Here is a 21,724-nt window from a genome sequence, read left to right as displayed (position 1 = left end):
GATCGGATAGATGTAAAAAAAAAGCATTTCATTTCGCGTAACTAAAAGTTGACCTATCCAAATTTTTACTACAAGAAGTCCGTATCACCAAGTCAACAAAAAACCATGTTCCACTCGTATATCTTCAACACGTTATTATTTCCCCCTTTCTCAATATTGACCTTAAACTATAATCTCTCTACCTACTTATTAAAACCATTTCATGTTCCAAAACCAAACCCATCATCATCATTATTACATCAAAACAAAACACAAGAACAAAAAATGGGAAAGAGAGGAAAAAAACATAACAGGTTCTTAAGAATCGTCACCATGCCTCTAAAAGTTCTAAGCAAAGCTCGTGATCTCTACATGAGAAGCATCACAGGCTGCGCAGCTCGAACTCACTACTCCTCCGCCGTAGACGCCGCCTCGGTTCCCTTTCCGAGAAGCCGGAGCACTTCCTCCGCCTTCTCCTCTTCCGCCTCTTCTCGGAGAAGATCTTCCGATTACACCTTCGACGATGATTATAGCGAGCTGAATAGAGCTGCTTCGGCTAGGAGTTTGGGTCATAAGAACGAGATTGACATGATCATTCACCAACAGCTTCAGCAGCAACAGCAGCAGAGGCAGAGGCAGGAGATTCGCGTTGCGGCGGTTGCTGTTTCGGGGAAAGACGGTTTGCCGAAGAGCTCGAGCGTAGGGATGACAATGGCTAGGATTGATGAAGAAGATGAAGAAGAAGGATCTATAAAGAAGGGATCTGATTTGTTATATCCTCGTAGCAGATCACATGCTGTTACTATCAGAGGATCAAAATTTTAATTCACTAATTAATTGTCATTATTAATTTTCTTTTCATCCTAAAAAGTATAAGTTCTCGAAACTAAAAGGTAATTAAGAAGAAGAAACAAAACAAAAATTACGATGTCATGTACTTTTTAGTTATTTCCGTGGTTATGGAATTATTTTGGTGTAAAGTTTTTGTAAACAAAAGAAAAAAGTAATTACTGTCAAATATTTTTGAGAATCTAATAAGTTTCATTTTATATTTTTGGTAAAGGAATCTAGAGTTGAGAATTAAAAATTGACTAATAAATTAAAGTCAAAAAACATGCAGTCGAAATGGAAACAACATATATAAAAAGTTGAAAATAAAAATAATATTTACTTTCACTTTCAGGTAATGACCTTTTTCTTTCTTTGTAAAGTATTTCAATTTACTTTTGTCTACTTTTTTAGACAAAGAAAAAAAAGAAAGCAAATGACTCTGAAGTCTTTTTTTACCGTGATCTATAAAATATAAAATATAGTTCAATCTGTTGACCAAAATATATGATTTTTCTAGGAAATGGTGGACCAGAATCGGAATACAGGTGGTATAGAAACGGTATTTAGTATTTACTCGCCAAGAATATTATTAATAGGTTATTGGTTTTGATTGGTAATCTCTTACCGTTTTGGTATGGATATACCACTATGATAGTTAATCATAATAATGATATTAATTTTTTTATTAAAAGTGTTACTCTTAGCTGTTTTATATCTTCTATGTACTATTTTTTGTTTTTACAATTTTTCAATACGCGGTAAAAGATTAATTCTTCAGCTTACCATTTTTTGTACACTTTTATATACACCAATCGCACATATTATGATTGTCATTCCAAAAAGAAAGAATATGGATAGCAAACTAATTAAATTATATAAGAACATGTGGTGGAGAAGAGTTCTTGTCGGTTCTCTAATGAAAACATAGCACTAGGCTATATATATAGATGTCACGGTTCTTATAATCAATTTCATGGCTTTAATTTGTATCACCAAATTATGTGTAGTGTAATCTCTGGCTTAAGGCCTTAAGCAATTTAAATGTAGTATATATTCTTATGTTTTTTATTAATGATATACGAGTTCTATTATTAGAACCTATGATGATTGGTAAAGTTAGAAAAGCGACGTTGTAACGCCTAAACACGGAAAAATCAATTATTTATTGAATTCATGTTTTCTACTTGCACTCAATTCTCAATACTTCATTGTTTACACAATCACACACACATGTATATATATACTCGTGTCGACATGTGTAGTTGCACTTGCATTTAGATAAATATAACTTATATTTCATTTTATGCTACTTAACTTGTGTGTGCATAATAATCAATTGTTCTCTTCCGAAATATTAATTTTGCTTTCTCTTTATTGTAGCTCAAGTCATATGTTCACCAAACGTTTTTGCCGTATTAACAAAATGAAACTACCAACTTGTTATCAAAACTTCATTTAATGTCCACCAGCGTATATTTGTGATGGACTTACCGATTACGTAGAGAAGGAACAAAAACACTAGTTTAATAGTTTATCTTCATTTTTACATTCAATTTAGTTATTAATTAATTTATAATTTTCTAAAAAAAATACCAAAAAAAATAAAACCTTAGGCCAACGTTTTCCAATGTTTTATTGATGTATCGTGTTTTTAGTTTCCTTTATCCTTCATATAATATATGTTTTGAGTCATTTATCGTATCTTTATTCGTTTTCATGTTTTTCAGTCCTTTCTTGAGTTAGTGATCATGTGTGAAGATGATATGCTGAATTTGAAGTCTTTTAGTTGAATTTGAATTTAACTAGAATAAAGGAGCATGAAGTGACTTTTAGACATCTCCATAACATAAATGAATTATGAATTCTGGACAAGTATGTTGAATTATGGAGAAGTCTGATGAAATATATGGACAAATCTGCTAAAGTTTTATGAAATTTGTAGACAAATCTGTTAAATTCTGATAAAATCTGTAGATAAATCTGTCGAAGTCTAGAGAAGTCTGGTCAACTTTGTTGTCTTTCTTCCTGCGACACTTATTGTTTTTTTCTGAATTATTCTATTTTTATTTTTATTTTCTTTCTTTTATTTTAATTATAAATACCCCAAAAACCTAATTAGCAGAACACGTTTTTCTGAGTTTTTGGCTGCACTTGAGACTCTATGTGAGACACATTTTGGGATTCTAGAGATCCATCATCTTTGACAATTTGGAGAAAATTTCTAAACTCTTTCTTTGTTTATTTCATTAATCTATTATTTTTTCTTCGTCTATTTGTGTTGTTCAATTCAATATGTGTGAGTAGTATCATTATTGGGTTTTAGGGTTCTAATTAGGTGATTCAATGAATTGATATTTTGATTGTTGTTTGGAGTTCTTAATCCTTAGGTTCTTTGATTCACATTTTCTTAATGTTAGAATAGGGTTTATCACTTTATTCTAGATTCTAGGTTTTTCCACGCATCAAAAGTGTTCGATAGATTGTCTAAACAAATATGAATTAAGTAATGTATGTCTAGCCTGTGAAAGTTGATGTTAGAACGCATTGTGAACTTAATGAATTTTTTTGGTAATGCGAATTTGGCTAGGAGGTTGCAAATTAAAGTTTAGCAAACTAATAGTTGAGTTTAGTGATTAATAGTTGAGTTCTGAGTTTAGCAAAAAAAAATTCCAAATTTGGTAAGATCTTTAATACTCTGAACAAAGGATGCTTGAATATGACCACTTGAGTCGAAGTTTTTTGGTCTTAGGAGGTTTTTTCCTTTTTTTTTTTTTTTTTCGGAACTTTTTGAAGATCTTAAATCATACACAAACACTTGTTCAAACTCTTTTCTAGTTGTGGTTAACATTCGTGTTGAGACATGCTAGATTTGGGAAAAACACCCAATGAACTTTACTAGTACTCTAGGCTTGATAAAAGTAAAACACCCAATGAACTTTACTAGTACTCTAGGCTTGATAAAAGTAAAACACCCAATGAATATGTTTTAAACCAATGTTCAAACTTTTCTTTTTAAGACTTTCCCTCTCAAGTTTGAGTTCAAAAATGTTTAAAAATTTGTTTTCCCAAAACGGTATTCCTTTTTGTTGTCTTGATAAGGTTTAAAAATATTAGCTTAAACCAAGTAATCGCTAGATCATAAATGAAAGTTTCCGGATCCGATTTCGTTACTTATCTCGTCCATTTTTCATGCAGTTTGCATCTGCTTTCACATACAAAACTCCTTCAGTACCGTCCTTGTTGTTGACTGACTGACAGATTTTTATAATTAAAGTCAACTGATTTTTGAATTTTTTCAACAAATGGAATTGTCAACTGATGTCCTTTGTGTAATATCGCTAAATTAAAGCACCAGTAAGAGCCAAAGTTATAGTTGATTAACAAACGACAAGTCCACAAATAGTGGAATTATGAAACAAACAATTTGTTTCCGTTCTGCAAATCGTGATGACTTAACCCTTAATCCACCCACGAATCTTAGTATCAAGAACTTTGCCAATGTAACTATAGGCAGCTTCCGATGGATGTATCGAGTCAAAGAACAGAAACTCCGAGCGATTCTGACACATGGGAGAATAAGCATTACACATGAAGCTCGTCTCTAAGAACCCTGTTCCACAGCATCCTCTCGTCGTCTCTGTAAACCCTGTTTTAATCCCACATACGAGAATGCTATAAATCTCACAAGAATAACTTGGGGAACAAGAAAGGTCTTTGATGTATACCGTATTTGGTAGGGTTTTGGATCATGTCCATCATAGGTTCATAGACATTAGAGTAAAGAATCTTGCTTCCTGTAAGTGATGCTTCGATCTTAGGTAAGAGCTTCTGAAGTTTCTGATTGTATAAAACAGAGTCTCTGTTTTCTTGTTCCAAGCAAAACCTTAGGACGTTGCGGAATTGTGCAGTCATTTGAATCGGTAAACATCCCATTGGCGGTAAACCTCCAACCAAAAAATTCCGGCAACCTAGACTATAAAGCTCCTGCACACATACCGAAAAAAAGATTTGAGAGATGAACAAGACTGATTATAGAAAAATAGGTTAAAAGCGTTTAGAATCAGTTCCAAAACCCTAATTTCTTGTAGAGGAAATATCTTATGACGTTACCCGCACGAAATTGTTAAGCCTATGAAGCACAAAGTCTTGGTAATCAGAAATGCTAGGATACACGCGACGCCATGAGGGAACATCGTAATAATTCAAAATGAAATCATTAGGCCCTGCACTCACAACCACGAAAGCATTGTTTATGATCTTCATAGCTTTCTTGTCTCCTACGATACTCTTAAGACGAGCAATGTAACTCTTGAACATATTTGGTTGTTCCGAGACTCGAATCGCTTGTGTGATGAGACTGGTTTGGTCATCGTAACCGGCACCTGCTGATGCAAAACAGACTCCGGTCACAATTTCTTGGTCAGTGAGATTTGGTTGTAAGAAGGGAGGCACAAACTGTTTGATGTTGAGTTTGGTTGCGATTATGTCGGAGAAAATTTTTCCGTTTGAGAATCTTCCGTTTGGTGAGTGGCTTGGGAAATCAATGCCGTAAGGAACATGTTTAGCTCTGAAGATTGTTTGTGAAGGGTAATTGTTGTTGCCTGTGTCAACCGTTGAATCACCAAAGATTAAAATCGCTGGAAAAAGTGGTTTGGCGTTTGAGGACACTAGTAGTGTTGTTGTGATGAAGAGAGTGATGGTTATGGTATGAGCAGTCGACATTTTTTTTGTTGATTTTTTGTTTTATTGATCTACAGAAATGTATTGTTTGGTCATGAATATATAAAGAGTTTTTTGTTGGTGATTTTTTTCACCTCCTGATTAGTGTTAAATAACAACTTTAACTAAATCATATTTGTACTTTGGAGTTCACTTATTTTTCTGCCTCTTAAAATGGTTGACCAATTTTGTGCAACTTCATTTGTACTTGGTTATGAAATTTATTACAGTATGTTTAATAAAGACCAATACAAGGGTGGACAAGTACAAAACAGAGATGACAAACATTTTTAGCTTCACCGAAGAAAGGGATCTGAACCTTCTGACTGACCGGAAGTAGAGACTCGAGAGAGTAACATCGGCGGATGCGAGAGGCACGACTTTGCGGCAAAGGCTCTGGATTGGAAGCATCGTCAAAATCATTCAGAATCCAACTCTGCTTCCTCACCTTCGACTTACCTGACCTGTTACAAGTCTCCCGATATGCTCAAATCTCTTACGACAGGCTAATCGCTATTAATTGTTCTTCGCTAACATTAATTTCACATTTTTCACCAAACCTTTAGGTAGCATTAACAAAACGAAACTACCAACTTATTTTCATAACTTCGTGGTGCATTTACTATTTAACTACCCGCATATAAATGATGGACTTGTCGAGTTGTGTGGGATTTTTTTTTTCTTTTTGGTAACAAGTTGTGTGGGACTTGTTAAACCTACTATATATTTATGGCTCCATTTGAATTTAATCCTTGTCTGTTTTAAATCTACAATATCCTAATAAGTGATAGCAACATAGACCTATAAACGACTTCTGTGTTTTGTCATTTGCATATTACAGTATTACACACATGGACCACATGGTTTACATAATTGTCGACGGTTGCTTGTTTGGAATTAGATGAGGATGTAATAGGGTGAAATTGGTTACGATCACTCGGATCACCCGATAATTTTTTAAGCCCGGGAAGAGCCAACAAGTTTTAATCACTATGCAAGTTGGAATATCTTTGAAGTGTTGTATTCTAGTAATCGTTAAATACTAGAATTTACTTTTTAGAAGTGTTAAATAGATTAAGTTCGGTGACCACTCTAGAAGTAAACAGGCTAACAGCAACATTATTTTATTTATGCTCTGGCAGGTGTAGTAACTAGTAAGAAGACAAACACTACTAATAAAAGAAGACTAAAAGTGAAGGTCGAAATAATTAGGTTTCTATTTAAATGTAGTAAAAATGACATGTTGTGCATAATAAAATCTTTTAAAGCAACAATTTACGTGGCCAATTTTTTGCTCTATTTGCAACCCATCTGTAGAATTATGTGTATGTTAAGTTATTATGCACAACATGTCATTTTTACTACATTTAAATAGAAACCTAATTAAATCAAAACACAAACTTGCAGATGCTTACACACGAAACAAACAAGACTAAATTCAAAAATGGTTTTCACGGAAAAAAATTTTATAACGCAGAGACTTGGATAAATAAAAAAACATATGGTATACCTTTAGCAATAAGATACAATACAACGCATCAAAACCTATGTATAAAAAAAAAAAAAAACAGAGATAATCATTGCATTTTTGACATTTTTATACGTTTAAAGAACACTAACACAAAAAAAAACTCACGAGATGCAATTGCAATACACAACTTTCATTTTCTTTTGGATGTGTGACAGAATCAATCGGAACTATGAACATTTGGTTTCTCCTTTAACCGGAGGAGCTCTGTAGTATGCAGGTACAGTTGCTGGGAAAAACATCTGCCTAACTCCTTCCGCTTTTATTATCGGAAATATTATCCCCGATGCTCCCTGCGATTTTTCGCTTTATGCGTTAGGATCATACCGATACAACTAAAAAAATAGACTGATGAAAACTGAATAATGTTATTCGTACCAGTATCAATTTGGCTCCAAGCCAAATTCGTTTTGGGGAAGGGAATGGGATTAACAACCGTATGACTCCATAAACCGCAACCGCAAAGAAATGGCACACAAGTGTTAACGGTCGAGGGTTCAAACCCGAAAGCAGAGCTACTGGTCCACTTGTGCACATCCCTCCGAGGCCCAGATAATCGAAGCACGCTTCCCTCATCTCATTTTTTGCTTCATTGTCTGATGAACAGAACACTTGGTAAAGAGCATTGGCTAGGGTGTTAATTGTGGCTGCCACTGGCTGCAAGTGATCATTTTCAAACACTGGTCTTTGACAACAACAAAAAAACTTACACTATCTTGATTCTTATATAGACTAGAAATTAGTCTACAATTGATGTTTTTACCTTTCGCAGAGTGTAAAATGATTCGAGATATTTGCATAGACTAGCGCCGTCACTAAGATCACGTAGTGGTCTAAGAAGATTACGCAGGACAACAATGTCAGATAATGCAACTGTCATTCCTCCACCTGTTAAAGGATGACGCATGTTAAATGCATCTCCCATTAACAAAGCCCCTGGCGTAGGGTAAGGAGAAGCTGGCATGCTTCTATTTGGCATGGACTTAATGTTTCCTTTATCAACCGCAGCAATGAACGAATCATAAACCTCATGAGGCATCTAGACAAGAAGAGAAACACACAAATTTATTAACAGAGTTTAAGAAAAACGCCTTGAATAGAAGTCCACAGTGAAAAAAAAAAAGCTTCCATACCTGTGGAGCCACAACAGTCTTCAAATATTTTTTCATTTCACCATTTGCAATGGACGGCAATTTTTGGCCGGGAACATCGACTAGACACCGGACCTCTGTGCTACTAATTGGATACATCAAAATAGGTGATGGATCTGCTAAGACAACATGTCCATGGTTTGCATATGGAAGATTGCAATTCTCTAAGACCAAACCGACAAAACAAGAAGGCACCTCGACCTGTGAGAAGATAGCAGAGATATATAGTAATTACTTTTGAAGCTGATACAGTTTTTTTTTTGCTTTTGTAAAATCAGCTGAGAGTAAACTCTGATACGAGAAAACAGAGATCAATATTAAACAGCATGTTACCTGAGGATTGCACAAAGAGCGACGCAGGTTTGAGAAACAACCGTCACAAACTATAGTCAAAGCTGCAAATGCTGTTTGTTCCTCCCCTGCTTTATTCTTATATCTCACACCTTTGATAGTCCCATTCTCTTCTAAAAGAGAAAGAACTGTTCCTTGCTCTAGCTGAACACTGTTGAGTATAGATATAAGTTGAAACAGTCATTAGCAGTACACAAAATTGCCTCGTATAAAAGAAAATCCGTGATTCAACCAAACAAGAACAATTTTAAGATAAGTGATTTAAAAACGATGGTTTATGCATTCATTATGTTTTAACACAAACTAAAACTATTTCATAAAACTGGGATTAACACCTTGGAAATTCTAGTAAGTGTCTAGGTAGAGCAGGTGAAAAGGATAAAAGGCCTATAGGCTATATAACAACTGAAGGCATTTATAAAAAGAAGAAACATACTTGGGAAGTGAAGCAGCTTTCTCCCGCATTCTTTGTATAAATCGTCCATTGTGAAAGCTCCTTCCTGATACATCTTCGTGAAACTTCTCCAAAGGATAAGCTAAGCGAATGCGTTTCCCATCCTTAAAAAGTCCATAACCATACACACGCTGAGCATCTATTCCCTCCACACAATCTGTATATACCACCCTTAACGTCATTTAACTAGTAAACAACTACAGAGCAAACTAGATGTCAACCAAATTTTTTACTTACCTTCAATTCCCAACTCTAGTAACTTAAGGTAACCCCCAGGTTGTAAAAGCTCCCCAACAATACGATCAGGCTCAGATAAATCTCTTTCAATCACGTGAACTCGTCGCTTATCCTATAACATCACAAAACGGTATACAATTCAGCACTTCTAGCACACTGAGACACATAAAAGTAGACAGCATATAAACCAATAGTAAACTAATTCTCCACAGGAACAACCATAACACATTTAACAACCTGCTCTGTAAACTAGTTTGGCCCTTAAAGTCAAAGAACAACAGCAAATTTTAACGTTTCCTGAAATCAATTAGTATTCGTTGACCCTGCTAAATAATCTCAAGAGCTCGTGCATTCCGCAAAACAAGTTGTTTTCGTAAAAACAAAATGATTCAAGTAAAAGGACAAAAAAGGTTTCGTGCAAAGACAAAATAGGTTTCGTGCAATGTGTCCAAAACGTTTAATATAAATCACAAAATAGTGTTGAGTTGACCAATGCAAATCTCAAGAACTCCTGCATTGGGTGTAAACCATCAAAATTGTTTTCAGAATCACTACTATGTAGCATTTCAAATCCAAATCCACGAAACCAGAACGAACACTGCTTCAATTCAACACAAACGAACACAATCTCAAATTCGCTTTCACTAAGAAATAATTAGCACTGCTTCATTCCTCATAACACCGAAATCAAAATCCTCTAAAACCATCCCTTCTCCTAATTACGAATCCTTAAAATTACGCTTTATCAAAATTATTAATAAAACAGACCTTTCCAAGAGTATAAGCAAGAGCAGAACCAGCAACACCAGCACCAACAACAATAACATCAGCAACGGTATCTCCGGTGATATTAACAGATCCGACGTCTGAGGTGACGGTGGAGACGGTTCGATCGTGACGACGGATACTATTCCGCTTCGGCTTCAATAAAAATCCGTACAAAACGAAGACGGAGGAGATGAAAAGAGCGGAGATCGATAGAGGCGACGAGATCCAATTCCATAAATGTGACTCCGTCATCGTTTTGGTTTTATCAGAGATTTTTTTGCTTTCTGCGGAAACAACGAGAAAAGAGAAGAGGTGTGTGTATGTAATGCAAGTAAGTAAGTGTATGTATATATATTTTTTATTTTATTTTTTTCTATTTTTGTTTTTGTTTTTTTGGAAAAAGCTAAGTTAGTTTACGCTGGCAAAGGTGGACAATTTTGTCATGTACATCCTAATTTTATTCGTGTTGGTAATCTCAAAACTAGTAACGATAAAAGTTGACTAATCGCTAGGTAATTAAAATATTTAACAACAAATATTGACGTTACTTTGTTGTTTTTTTTTATCACGAATTGCCACCACTGGAACAGTAGGTTATATTGGGCCACCTCGCAAAAATAGTGGAAAGCCCAATAAAGCCGAATTGAGAATCCGTTACAAAACTGATCCGACAATCCGAGTTACTTAAACTCGAAAACCGACACAAACAAAACTGATCCGAAAATTCTGAGCCGAATTTAAAACTCACAAATTTCAAATATTTAAACGGATCCTAAATTTCAAAATTCAAAAAAAGCCAAATCCGAACCTGATCTGAACAGATACCCAAATATACTCATAATGTCAATATATATATATATATATTTATATTTGTGATGATACTTAAAAATATTTGGATTTTGAATATTCTTGAGTATCCGACAATCAAAATGATCTAAGTGCGAATTTACCGTATATGTAACTGAGCAGAGGCTAGCTCATGTAATATCCGAGCTTATGCTGCTGAGTTGAGGGAGCTAGCTCATTTTTACACCCTTAAGCATAATCCTTGGAATTATATTAAATAATAATGGTAAATTAGGGTATAATACTGCAAAAACGCAATCTTTTACTAGAGAGTCTATTGTGGTTACTGAGTTACCTTATTCGGATGCGGAAATATATAGAAATTAATTACCATGCTTTGACTTTCTGTTGGCAATCATATCTCTTTTTGTTATTACTTTTAAATGAGTTATAATGACGTTGACTCAATACCATGAGACTTTAATTAGATTTTTTTCAAGGTTATATATATTAGTATGTTGTTTGGAAAGCAGATTAGGATCAAAACAATATTCTATGGCTTTCTACTGGTTATTATGTCTTTTCATTTATCTCTTTTCTCATCATATTTCTCCAACAGTTCAGGTAACCAAAAGAAAAAGAAAAAAAAAAATGATACTTAATTTATACATTATTTGTTTGGATGTACATATGTTGTTGACTCATGTATATCTACTGTTTTATGGCAGGGAGAAATAGAATACGTATGTGTTGATATCTATAAGCAACCTGCATTTCAACATCCATCGATGAAGAATCACCAAATCCAGGTATGGGGGTTCATGATCATTAGAATTTTGAATTTATGGAGATGCTTTGATCAACCATCAAAAATATTCCTCTGAATTGTTTGTTTGTCTCTATCCTAGATGAGACCAAGCGTCGAGTTTCAAGCCATGCTATCGATGGAGCCAGAAACATCAGATATGATTACTAGTAGTAAATCTGAAGAACGTTGTCCTAAAGGACAAGTACCAATTCACAAACCGCAAAGTAACTACACTAATAACTTTATCCATCCGGAGACAACAATTACAGCAGCTAATCTACATGTAAGTATTTTTAACAACGACATTAAACTACAGTATTATTTTAACAGAGGTTAAAAAGATTTATTTTCATAATTTTTAATGACATAATAAAAAAAAATTTTTGGTTAGTATGCAATTATCAAAACATTCGACAATTCCACAGAGAGATTCGGTGGAGCACAAGCGGTTTTCAGTATCTACAAACCAAGGGTATTAAAAAATCAGTTTAGCAAAGCTTGGGTTTGGCTAAATCACAGAGAAAAAGATATGATAAGCAGCATCCAATTCGGTTGGGCTGTAAGTATACTATACGTACAAAATCCATATGTTCATAAAAATCATCATATGTCGAGTTATAATCTTATGGCACAATTGATCTGTCTTTTTAGGTGCATACAGGGTTGTACCGAGATGATCGTCCAAGGCTAACAACATTCTCGGTAGGTAGTAAGTAATATTTACTTTATCTTTTAATTCAAAATATCTTTGGTTTTGTTGTGTTCTTAATCAAATAAGTACACATATAACAGTCAGACTCAGGCAAACACCAAAATGGATGCTACAACGCGTTGTGTCCAGGAGGATATGTCCAAGTCCATAAAACAATCTACCCTGGTATGGTTTACGACAAAGTTAGTGTTGTAGGCAAAAAGCAGCACGATGTTCATCTTCTCGTAGGTCAGGTAAAACTAAAACAAAAGTAAAGTAATTGAATTATATTTAAATTTTAGCAAGTTATACGGAAATTTAGCAAATTGTATATAATAACTATGCACCAATCATACAGGACTCCAAAACAAAGAGCTGGTTATTGATGACGAGAAAGACCTTGATAGGCTACTGGCCCTCTCATATGTATTCGATGGAAGGAGCATCACAAATTTATTTCGGCGGGTATACAGAAGGGCCAACTGGAGCTATCAGTCCTCCGATGGGGGCAGGGACTTTTCCGAGAGAAGTAAACCGTATAGACAACTTAGCAAGTTTCATGAAACAGCTTAAATCTTTCCAAGACAAAAGTCTGGTCGATATTAATTGCCATAGTTTTGAGGAATACGTAGATAGTCCAAAGTGTTATGATGTATGGTATCGTGAGTTTGAATTAGGCAGTGGAGAGATGCTCACGTTCGGTGGACCTGGTGGGGTTTGTGGTATGGTCTAATCAATGGTTTCTTTCTTGTTGTTCTTAATTTAGTTATTTTCATAACAATAATGCTAATAAATAATTTTATATAATAAGAGAAGGTTTTGTTTTTCTAATTTTGCCTATCAAGTGACATTTGGTGTCATTCTCACCAATTTTAAATTTAACATTGTTACAAAAATATATTTTTTCCATTTTTTAGTTTTGGCATCTAATATATTTCATAATGAAATCATACACCATAGAACCTAAACAAAATACTAATCAACCCAACTAAAAAATATAAACAAATTGAAACCAAATAAAAATAGAAAATGGTTTCAAACTTTTGAAGTAAAAACTGAAACCAAATTAATATATGATAGCCTAACTATTTAAAAAAATAGAATATTTTCACACACATATATATATATATATATATCTAAATCATATAATATTCAATAATCATATATAATGTATTAAAGACAAAACTCAAATTTGTATTTAATAGTATTCTATAAGTTACAATTTGACTGTCTTTAAAACATATGTACTAAAAAAATGGCTTTATAACATAATTGTTTTATCTCCCCCAAAAAATAATAGAAAACAATAGTTTCAAAATTAATTTATTGTTAATTATACTATTTATTTTAAAATGATTAGAAATAGAGACAAATTATAGAAGAAAATAATATGTATATTAAATTTGACACATTTTTATTTTCATGAATTATTATAAAAATTAGTTAGACTTAGAGTATAAGATAAATGTTTTGTGATATTGTTTTAATAAATTATTTTAAAATTAACTTATCATACTATAAAATTATTTGTTGTTAGCTATTACTTTTAGATATGAAAATAAAATTAATATATAGGACAACATAATTTATCTATCAAAGTAAGGTATTACAATTTTTTCTTAGAATACTTATCAGTTTTTTTTTCCAAAAAAAAAACAAACTACAAATAAATTAAATTATCATAATTATTTAACGAACATACAAAACTTAATTAACTTTGCTGTAACTAATTTTCCTATTACTATAAAATGGTTTCATACATTTCAAAATAAAAACTGAAACAAAATTAATTTATGAAGAATAATTTAATATAAAAGATTTTCTAATATTAAAAAACTCACATTATATTCAATAATCATATATATTGTATTAAAGAAAAAACTCAAATTTGTATTTAATAGTAATTTATAAGTTACATTTTGATTGTGTTTAAAAAACATAATTGCTTTACCACCCTATAATATAACAGAAAACAATAATTTCAAAATTTAATTTATTGTTAATCATACTATTTATATTAAAATGATTAGAAATAGAAACAAAATATATAAAATAAAAAATATATTAAATTTCATACAACTGGTTATAAAACTGGTTAAACTCTTTCGTGATATCGTTTTAATAAATTATTTTAAATTGACTTATCATATATAAAACTATTTTTTGTTAACTATTACTTTTAGATGATGACAATAAAATTAATATATATGAAAACATAATATTATTCATCAAATAAATAAGTAAGATCTTACACTTTTCTTTCTAGACTACTTATCAGTTTTTTTTTTCCAAAAAAAGAAAAATATAAGAAATATAATATATCTTAACTATTTAACGAAAATATATAGTTGACTTTGCTATAAGTAATGGTTTTATTATTATAGTAACATACTGTTTAAATCATTTCAACAATACATCGTCATCAAAAATATTTAGTAATATTTACTTTAACTTTCCTCTTTATCATGATCCTTCTATAAAAGATTACATAACATATATAAACTATAAATTGTAGTTGAGCCGAAGTATTATGAATACTATTTTTTAAGACATATATTAACAATTACATCTGTACATTTCAGATATAATTGAATAAAACTTTATTTTATATTTCAAGTTAACAATGCATACATAAAGCATGGAGTAGGCTACTTTGTAATTAATTATAAATTTGAGCTAAATTAATCTCTTAAAGACAAATTTAATCCATTTCTTCTTTATCTTTTCCTTGGCGAACTCGATGCACTTTGTAACTTCAATCCTTCAAAATCCGCCATGGATTCATCAGCCGTAGCTATAGCAGCAGCCAAAGTTTCTGACAAAGACGAAGAATTGGAGGAGGAAGATGGAGAAGTCATTGAATCAACTCATCCTCCCCAAATCAGAGAAGAAAGAGTTCTCGGTGCCTCCGACATCAAAAATAAGCTTCTCAAACTCGGTACTGGATACGAAACTCCTGAAATCAGTGACGAAGCCACAGGGTTCTCTTCGATTTCCTTTTGATTAGAAATCAAAATCACATTCACGATTTCAAATGATTGGAAACGGTAACGAATTTTTTTTGCAGTTCATTACGTTGGTACTTTGCTTGATGGTAGAATCTTCTATTCAACTAGAGATAAGAGTGAACCTGTGACTCTAACTCTAAAGGATGATGAAGTTTAGATTTGTTTCCTTTCTTGTGTTCTATTTTTCGTAGATTGACTGATCCAAGTTCAGTGATTTTGTAGTTAGGGATATTTGAGGCTTAGGAGATTGTATTATGACAATGAAGAGAGGAGAACTTGCATTGTTCACTTTGCCTACTGATCAAGGTTATGGAGCTGAGGGGTGTGATGATAATGTGCCTCCAAATTCTGTTATTCAGTTTGAAATCGAACTTTTCTCGTGGATTTCTGTTGTTGATGTTCGTAGAGATGGAAGTGTTATCAAGAGAATTGTAGAAAAGACAATAAGAATGGGAAGCCTAGTGATTTGGATGAAGTTCTTAGTTAGTATGTATCTCATGGCTAGTTGTCTTGTATGACTCATCTTGAACTGCTGATAATAATGACCAATATGTTGTATTTGATTACTGTAGTGAAGTACCAAGTTGAGCTTCTTGATGGAACCTTTGTGGCCAAATCACCAGATGAAGGCATTGAGTTTTGTGTGAATGATGGTAATTGAAAGTAATAGTGTATATGAGTTATGAAGTAGTCTTTTTCATTTCAATTCTAAATAGGTATGTGTTGGTTTTTAGGTCATCTATGCCCAGCATTGCCACTGGCAATTGTAACCATGTGTCCTGGAGAAAAGGCCAAATTGATTGACCAGCCTCAATGTATGTGGTGATGTCATTTCTAAAGTCTTAGGTTATTGCATATCTGCTGCTTAAATATAATAAATGTACAGATGGGTTTGAAGAAAAAGGAAGAAGTTCAAGTGGGAATATCAATGTTGTTCCACCAAATTTTGTGCTAAATATTGATGTAGTGCTGGTTTCCTATAAACCTGTTATTGATGTCGTGGGCGATTCAAAGGTTTTTAAGAAAATTATGAGAGATGGCGAAGGCACAAGTGTTGCAGATGATGGTTCCACTGTCACTGGTAAGTGTGTGCGTGGATGATTCAGTCACAGCTATTGTTTTGTCTATAATCTGAAACATGGTTTTACATTAGACAAAATGGGTTAGAGAACTCTCTTAGTGTTTACTTTCAATCAAGCATGACGTAGTTTGAAATTTCAATGCAGTCAGTTATGTTGCAAAGCTAGAAGACAAAACTATGTTCGAAATGAAAGCACTTGGGGACGGGGAGCCATTGGTTTTTGTAACAGATGAAGGACAGACGATGTAATCTAAGATATCTTTTGGCCTTATTAAAAGTATATTAATTTCAGCATTGACACAAACTTGAATTGCTTACTTCATATTTATAGAGAAAGTGATCTTTGGCTTAGACAAAGCTGTTGCAACAATGAAGCGAGGGGAAAAGGCGATATTGACAATAATTCCTGAGTATGGTTTTGGAAATGTGGAAGTCCAGTGTGACCTCGCTAAAGTCCCACAATGTTCAACTCTTATATATGAAGTTGAAATGTTAGACTTTGTCAAGGTAATAGCTAATACTGGGACTTGAAAGTACTTGATATTGAGTTTTGAGTTTCTTGTTCTGTTAACTCTTTATTATGTCCATAGTTCTGAACAACAGCAAAATTGTTTGGTATATTGCTTAACAAATTATGAAATGTCCTCCCTCATCCAAACAAACATTTAAGCTGAATCGTAGTTATCTTTCTGGATATGGAGGTCTTCATTTTGTTGGGATAATATTTTGCATAACTTTTATTTTATATCCGCAACATGGCTCTGAAATTACTCATGGAAAGTGACTATTTCAAATCTTCTAAACACGAATTTTTTATGTTGTTTCTTTGAAAACATGAGAAAACACCAGGGGAGATGAATAATGAAGAGAAAATAAAAACTGCTAACAGAAGGAAAGAAGAAGGCAATCTGCTATACAAAAATCAAAAGTACCAGCGAGCAGAGAAGAAATATAATAAGGTGATTCATGAGAAAATCTATTATTGAAAGTAGCCGTATTTACATCTAGAAAGTAGCCATATTTAATACTAAGGAGACATTGAGAAAACACTTGACATATACCATTGGAATCCCTGACATGATAATACATAAGCTTACAGGCTGTAGAATATATTGAGAATGGTAAATTTGAAGGTGATGAAGAAAAGAAAGTGGAGGCTTTGAGAGTATCTTGCTTCTTAAATAGTGCAGCCTATAGTCTAAAACTAAACAATTTTCTGGAAACTATTAGTTTATGTTCAGAGGTAACAAGTTTAGGAAAAAAGAAGTAGACTCGTGTCTAGTGAGACTTGGTGGCTTTTCTCTTTTAATTAAGTTATGCAATTTATAATCTTTTAGTAGTTTTAAAATCCAGTAGATGTTGTGTGTGCATGTGTAGACTGAGTAGTAAATTACTGCTATAAGATGACAAGATCTCATGTTTTTTTGGCACAAGTTTTAGTTTTTGAGTCCTAAAATGTGAAAGCCTTATATAGGAGAGCACAATCCTATATTGAGTTGAGAGATTTGATTTCAGCATAAATGGATATAAAAAAGGCTCTAGAGGCTGATCCTGAGAACCGGTAAAAGAATGCGTATGTTGTTTGTTGCATCTTTATATTTTTCTCCTGGACCTGTTATGCAATGACACTGTAAAATTTTCAGGGAAGTGAACTCTCTTCACAAGACGCTGAAACAGACAAAAGCTGATAGCAACAAGAGAGACGCTAAGTCTATGCAAACATGTTTGCACCATCTAAAGTAAGTTTCCTTTTTCCTTAGTTTTCAAGATCATTCTTTAGAGAAGTACATCCGATTTTGATTATAGACGTTGCGATGATATCTTAATATATATTCTTGTTTCAGAAATTGAAACTTATGGAGACAAAAGAAGAGAAAATGGCAACAAACATAGACACTACAGAGCATTCTAGTGAACAGCTCAGTTGAATAATACTGCCACAGACAGATAGGTAATTTGTGTGGCTATGCAAGAAAGAACCCTGCAAAAGTAGTTCAGTAAAAAGAACGGAATATGGAGTTTTGAAGTAGTGAAATCAGCTGATTTGATTCAGGCATATCTTTTGTGTAACTCATGTTGTTGCTCTAGAATATAGATTAGGAGCACGGGAACCATGATATACTTATGTCCTTAAAGCATAGGGTTCGAATTTTCTTCAATGCAATTTCAGATAATTGTCTCCGTATAAGGATTGGTTATCAAAGTTTGGTGAAGAAAATGCTGGTTAGAAAGGACTCTGTGCAAGAAAATAAATAAAAGTTGACATTGTAATATCAACTTTTATAGCATTCGAATTCATCAATTACAAAACGTAAATCACCATTTTCTATTATTTTTCTATTTTTTGTTTTTTTTTTTTTGGCTATCATTTGCTATGGCCGTACTCGTTATAGGTCTCTGCTAAAGCCAAAATGATGATTTGAGGGTGAATAGATGACATCGTGGTGGCACTACAAACCTCTAGATCACATATGTTCCATACAAATTAGTAGGTCACATGACTTTCAGATGCTTATTATCCTTAGTCAAAAAAAAAGAAAACAAAAATAGTTTAATCAACTAGTCAAATATGTATATATTCTTAATACAATGATTCAAAATGGTTTGATACATATATAAACTGCTCAAGAAAAGTGATACGTGGTAACATGTATTGCCAAAAGTTAGTTTCAAGCAAGAGTGAAGTCCTCGAACTTTCTTCTAGCTATGATAAAAATAAATTTATACTATTCCAATGTAATAACACAATGGATATAAGAATATTTCGGATAACAAATTGGATTAAAGTAAGAAGACTGTAATTAATCTAGTATCCAATGGGATTAACCGAGTTATGTACTGAAAAACCAAATATTTTAATATGTAAATAGGCACCGCACCTATAATGGATGGTGCAGGGTGTAGGTGTAAAGTGAAAAGAGTATAAGATGGGATATAAATTAATAGTACGTAAACATCTATTGCCACTATCACTAACCTATTGGCCCAATGTTCATAATCAGTAAGCCAACTGTCGATTATCTATTGCATGCAAGCTAAGAGTGTCCAAAATGAGTATTACGCTACATGACAAAAACATTTCTTAAGTTATGTTATTTCTCTGTCTTTTTGAGTTTTGGATTCGATCTGCATGTTTGGACTTGAAACGACAAAAGCAAAATAATTTTGTTTGTTCTCATACAACATGTCAAAAAAAAATATCACATCATCTTCAACCTCTAATGATATGTTTTAGTTTCTTATTGGTTGGACAACAAAAAAAGATCACATCATCTCAACCTCTAATGATATGTATTAGTTTCTTATTGGTTGGAGAACAAATAAAAAAAATAAAGAAATGTCAAAAATAAAAATATCACATCATTTCAAACTCTTATGATATTGATTAATGATTAGCTTTCTATTGGTGGAAAAACAAACAAAAAGAAAGAATGATCTCGGCTACAAACAAACTCTAACAAAATAAAAGCTTTTTCAAATTTGATTTGAACAAACGGTTTCTGTAATTATTGTTGATTGGTTTTGAATTGAACGTTAAAATTATATATATATTTTTTTAAATGGTAATAAGTCTAGTTATGGGTATTTTTTTGATAATGAGCTATTCCCGCCTTTTTATCTTGAAAAACATATGGTAAAATGTCTTATATCAGAAGTAGAATTGTTTATATGAAACTCTCCATCATCACGTATTAGTTTTGAGTTAAAAGTTCATATTGCCTTTAATTATTTTGAAATAGATAGTGACTAAAAAACCACAATTTGTTTTTGCCAACAATCATACATTTATTTTTGAATTTTTAAAATATAAATAAAATACTCAAGATATATGGTTATAGATATTTTGTTTCCAAACCAATACCCTTGTTGGCTGCACTGAAAGAGTATATCCTCTTCTTAAAGGCCTTGAAGCCTAGAGAGATAGAAAACAAATAACAAAAAAAAAAGAGTTTTTTTGGGAGAAATCAAAAGAAAATGGATATATCGGATTTATATTTCAGCGACGCGGGAGACTCAAGTTGGACAATGTACTTAGACCATTCTCCTTCTGTTTCACTGCATCGTCTAGATGATAACAATGGAGAAACAAGACAGGAACATGATGAAGATTCTTCAATGGTGTCGGATGCATCTTCTGGGCCTCCATATTACCGCGAGGAGACCATTCCTGAAGATCCCATCCAACAAAACACGCTATATTGGTGCAAAAACAAGAGCAAGAAGAAGGTTCATAAAGAACAAAGATGTAGTGAGAGAAGCAACTCTTCACTTGATGACACAGCTAGTTCATTGGTATTGTGAATTCTGAAGCCACATTTTATACATACATATGTATATATATATACGCCAGTTTTTATTTTATTTTGTTAATCTGTTATATGATAACTTATTATTGGATAAATGAGTTTTTACATATTTATCTATATTTATTTGCTTCTGAAGTTATATTCATTTTAATCTCAATATTTGGGAAAAATATTAAACAGCCGGTTGAAGAAGAAGTTTCAGCGTATAAGCAACATCTAGATGGGTATCAACGGCTTGATGATTTCTCTCGAAGCTACTCCACAAGAAGAATATTCAAGGTCTCTACATATTACTTTTTTTTGCTTCATGGTCACAAATTATAACTTTATCAGTGTGACCACAAGCTATACGTCTTCTTACCACTTTGGCTTCTCTAGAAGTTTAAAATTTCTATTTCTGTTGCAGGGAAACTTTAACTCGGGTTTCCTACAACAAGATTTCACAGTTGAGAAAGTAGCATTGGATAATCAAGGTATGATGTCCTCTTTATTTTTATTTTCTGTCTCGAACCATAATGCATATATAAGCCAAAAAGACATAATGCATAAAATATCATACATGGGTCGCTTTACTTAATTCTTGCATAAACATAGATACATCAATATAGATATGTATATATATGTATATGTTTATATAATTATATATAATATGTATAATGTATCAGTTATCATGCATGCATGTATATGAATGAGTAAAAAATATGCATGTAAAAGTATAAATTAAATTAAGCTTGACAATATGTGTATCAGGTGCCAGTAATCAGAAGAAGAGGAGAGCAATAAAGAATGAACTTTGAATATGTATTATTTGTTTCCATTTTATTATTTTACATCTGCGTTCATTTCTCGAAAGTTGAAAATTAAGAAGAAAAAAAAAACAGAAGGAACACCTTCTCATCCTTTAATGTGTTTTGCTATCATGTACATTGTCTTTAAGAGAACCATGTGGTTTTTCTTTTTTCAATTAATATATGATAAATCTTATGTAATAAATATTATTGAATTGTAGTTGATTTCGACGTGTA

General features: G+C 32.7%; 5 protein-coding genes and 1 pseudogene across 5 annotated transcripts; 4 read left to right on the top strand and 2 right to left on the bottom strand.

Annotated features, from left to right (window-relative positions):
* On the top strand, positions 174–1,022 carry LOC104750188. The gene has a single exon (XM_010471953.2). It carries the CDS (start codon positions 265–267, stop codon positions 802–804), a length of 540 nt encoding a protein of 179 aa, XP_010470255.1. The 5' UTR covers positions 174–264; the 3' UTR covers positions 805–1,022.
* On the bottom strand, positions 4,168–5,565 carry LOC104750187 (GDSL esterase/lipase At1g58430-like). The gene is made up of 3 exons (XM_010471952.1): positions 4,921–5,565; positions 4,536–4,794; positions 4,168–4,456 (listed from the first exon to the last, which is right to left on the bottom strand). Exons 1-3 carry the CDS (start codon positions 5,530–5,532, stop codon positions 4,263–4,265), a joined length of 1,065 nt encoding a protein of 354 aa, XP_010470254.1. The 5' UTR covers positions 5,533–5,565; the 3' UTR covers positions 4,168–4,262.
* LOC104750186 (squalene epoxidase 1) lies at positions 7,016–10,334 on the bottom strand. The gene is made up of 8 exons (XM_010471951.1): positions 10,019–10,334; positions 9,251–9,362; positions 8,996–9,170; positions 8,542–8,710; positions 8,191–8,409; positions 7,821–8,096; positions 7,436–7,714; positions 7,016–7,350 (listed from the first exon to the last, which is right to left on the bottom strand). Exons 1-8 carry the CDS (start codon positions 10,268–10,270, stop codon positions 7,228–7,230), a joined length of 1,605 nt encoding a protein of 534 aa, XP_010470253.1. The 5' UTR covers positions 10,271–10,334; the 3' UTR covers positions 7,016–7,227.
* Positions 11,360–13,036, top strand: LOC104753492. Its single transcript, XM_010475737.1, has 7 exons — positions 11,360–11,428; positions 11,533–11,613; positions 11,713–11,895; positions 12,004–12,171; positions 12,264–12,321; positions 12,415–12,557; positions 12,662–13,036. The coding sequence occupies exons 1-7, from the start codon at positions 11,360–11,362 to the stop codon at positions 13,034–13,036; spliced, it is 1,077 nt and encodes a 358-aa protein (XP_010474039.1).
* Positions 15,079–18,320, top strand: LOC104753491 (annotated as a pseudogene).
* Positions 20,262–21,724, top strand: LOC104750185. The gene is made up of 4 exons (XM_010471949.1): positions 20,262–20,685; positions 20,880–20,978; positions 21,106–21,172; positions 21,450–21,724. Exons 1-4 carry the CDS (start codon positions 20,368–20,370, stop codon positions 21,494–21,496), a joined length of 531 nt encoding a protein of 176 aa, XP_010470251.1. The 5' UTR covers positions 20,262–20,367; the 3' UTR covers positions 21,497–21,724.

The sequence above is a fragment of the Camelina sativa genome, chromosome 16 (assembly GCF_000633955.1).
Source record: "Camelina sativa cultivar DH55 chromosome 16, Cs, whole genome shotgun sequence".
NCBI lineage: Eukaryota > Viridiplantae > Streptophyta > Magnoliopsida > Brassicales > Brassicaceae > Camelina > Camelina sativa.
Note: the sequence above shows the minus strand (reverse complement) of the source record. Positions and strands in the feature narration are given on the sequence as shown.

What these genes read in the sequence shown, in the direction of transcription:
- LOC104750188 (XM_010471953.2), top strand. Translation starts at nt 265, where the DNA reads ATGGGAAAGAGAGGAAAAAAACATAACAGGTTCTTAAGAATCGTCACC.
- LOC104750185 (XM_010471949.1), top strand. Translation starts at nt 20,368, where the DNA reads ATGGATATATCGGATTTATATTTCAGCGACGCGGGAGACTCAAGTTGG. An exon ending in ATGACACAGCTAGTTCATTG is followed by an intron (nt 20,686 to 20,879) that starts GTATTGTGAATT and finishes AATATTAAACAG; the next exon opens with CCGGTTGAAGAAGAAGTTTC. An exon ending in CCACAAGAAGAATATTCAAG is followed by an intron (nt 20,979 to 21,105) that starts GTCTCTACATAT and finishes TTTCTGTTGCAG; the next exon opens with GGAAACTTTAACTCGGGTTT.
- LOC104750186 (XM_010471951.1), bottom strand. Translation starts at nt 10,270, where the DNA reads ATGACGGAGTCACATTTATGGAATTGGATCTCGTCGCCTCTATCGATC. An exon ending in AAAGCTGCTTCACTTCCCAA is followed by an intron (nt 8,711 to 8,995) that starts GTATGTTTCTTC and finishes TATACTCAACAG; the next exon opens with TGTTCAGCTAGAGCAAGGAA. An exon ending in CATTTTACACTCTGCGAAAG is followed by an intron (nt 7,715 to 7,820) that starts GTAAAAACATCA and finishes GATCACTTGCAG; the next exon opens with CCAGTGGCAGCCACAATTAA.
- LOC104750187 (XM_010471952.1), bottom strand. Translation starts at nt 5,532, where the DNA reads ATGTCGACTGCTCATACCATAACCATCACTCTCTTCATCACAACAACA. An exon ending in GGCTTAACAATTTCGTGCGG is followed by an intron (nt 4,795 to 4,920) that starts GTAACGTCATAA and finishes GTATGTGTGCAG; the next exon opens with GAGCTTTATAGTCTAGGTTG. An exon ending in CCAAAACCCTACCAAATACG is followed by an intron (nt 4,457 to 4,535) that starts GTATACATCAAA and finishes GGATTAAAACAG; the next exon opens with GGTTTACAGAGACGACGAGA.
- LOC104753492 (XM_010475737.1), top strand. Translation starts at nt 11,360, where the DNA reads ATGGCTTTCTACTGGTTATTATGTCTTTTCATTTATCTCTTTTCTCAT. An exon ending in TGAAGAATCACCAAATCCAG is followed by an intron (nt 11,614 to 11,712) that starts GTATGGGGGTTC and finishes TCTCTATCCTAG; the next exon opens with ATGAGACCAAGCGTCGAGTT. An exon ending in GCATCCAATTCGGTTGGGCT is followed by an intron (nt 12,172 to 12,263) that starts GTAAGTATACTA and finishes CTGTCTTTTTAG; the next exon opens with GTGCATACAGGGTTGTACCG.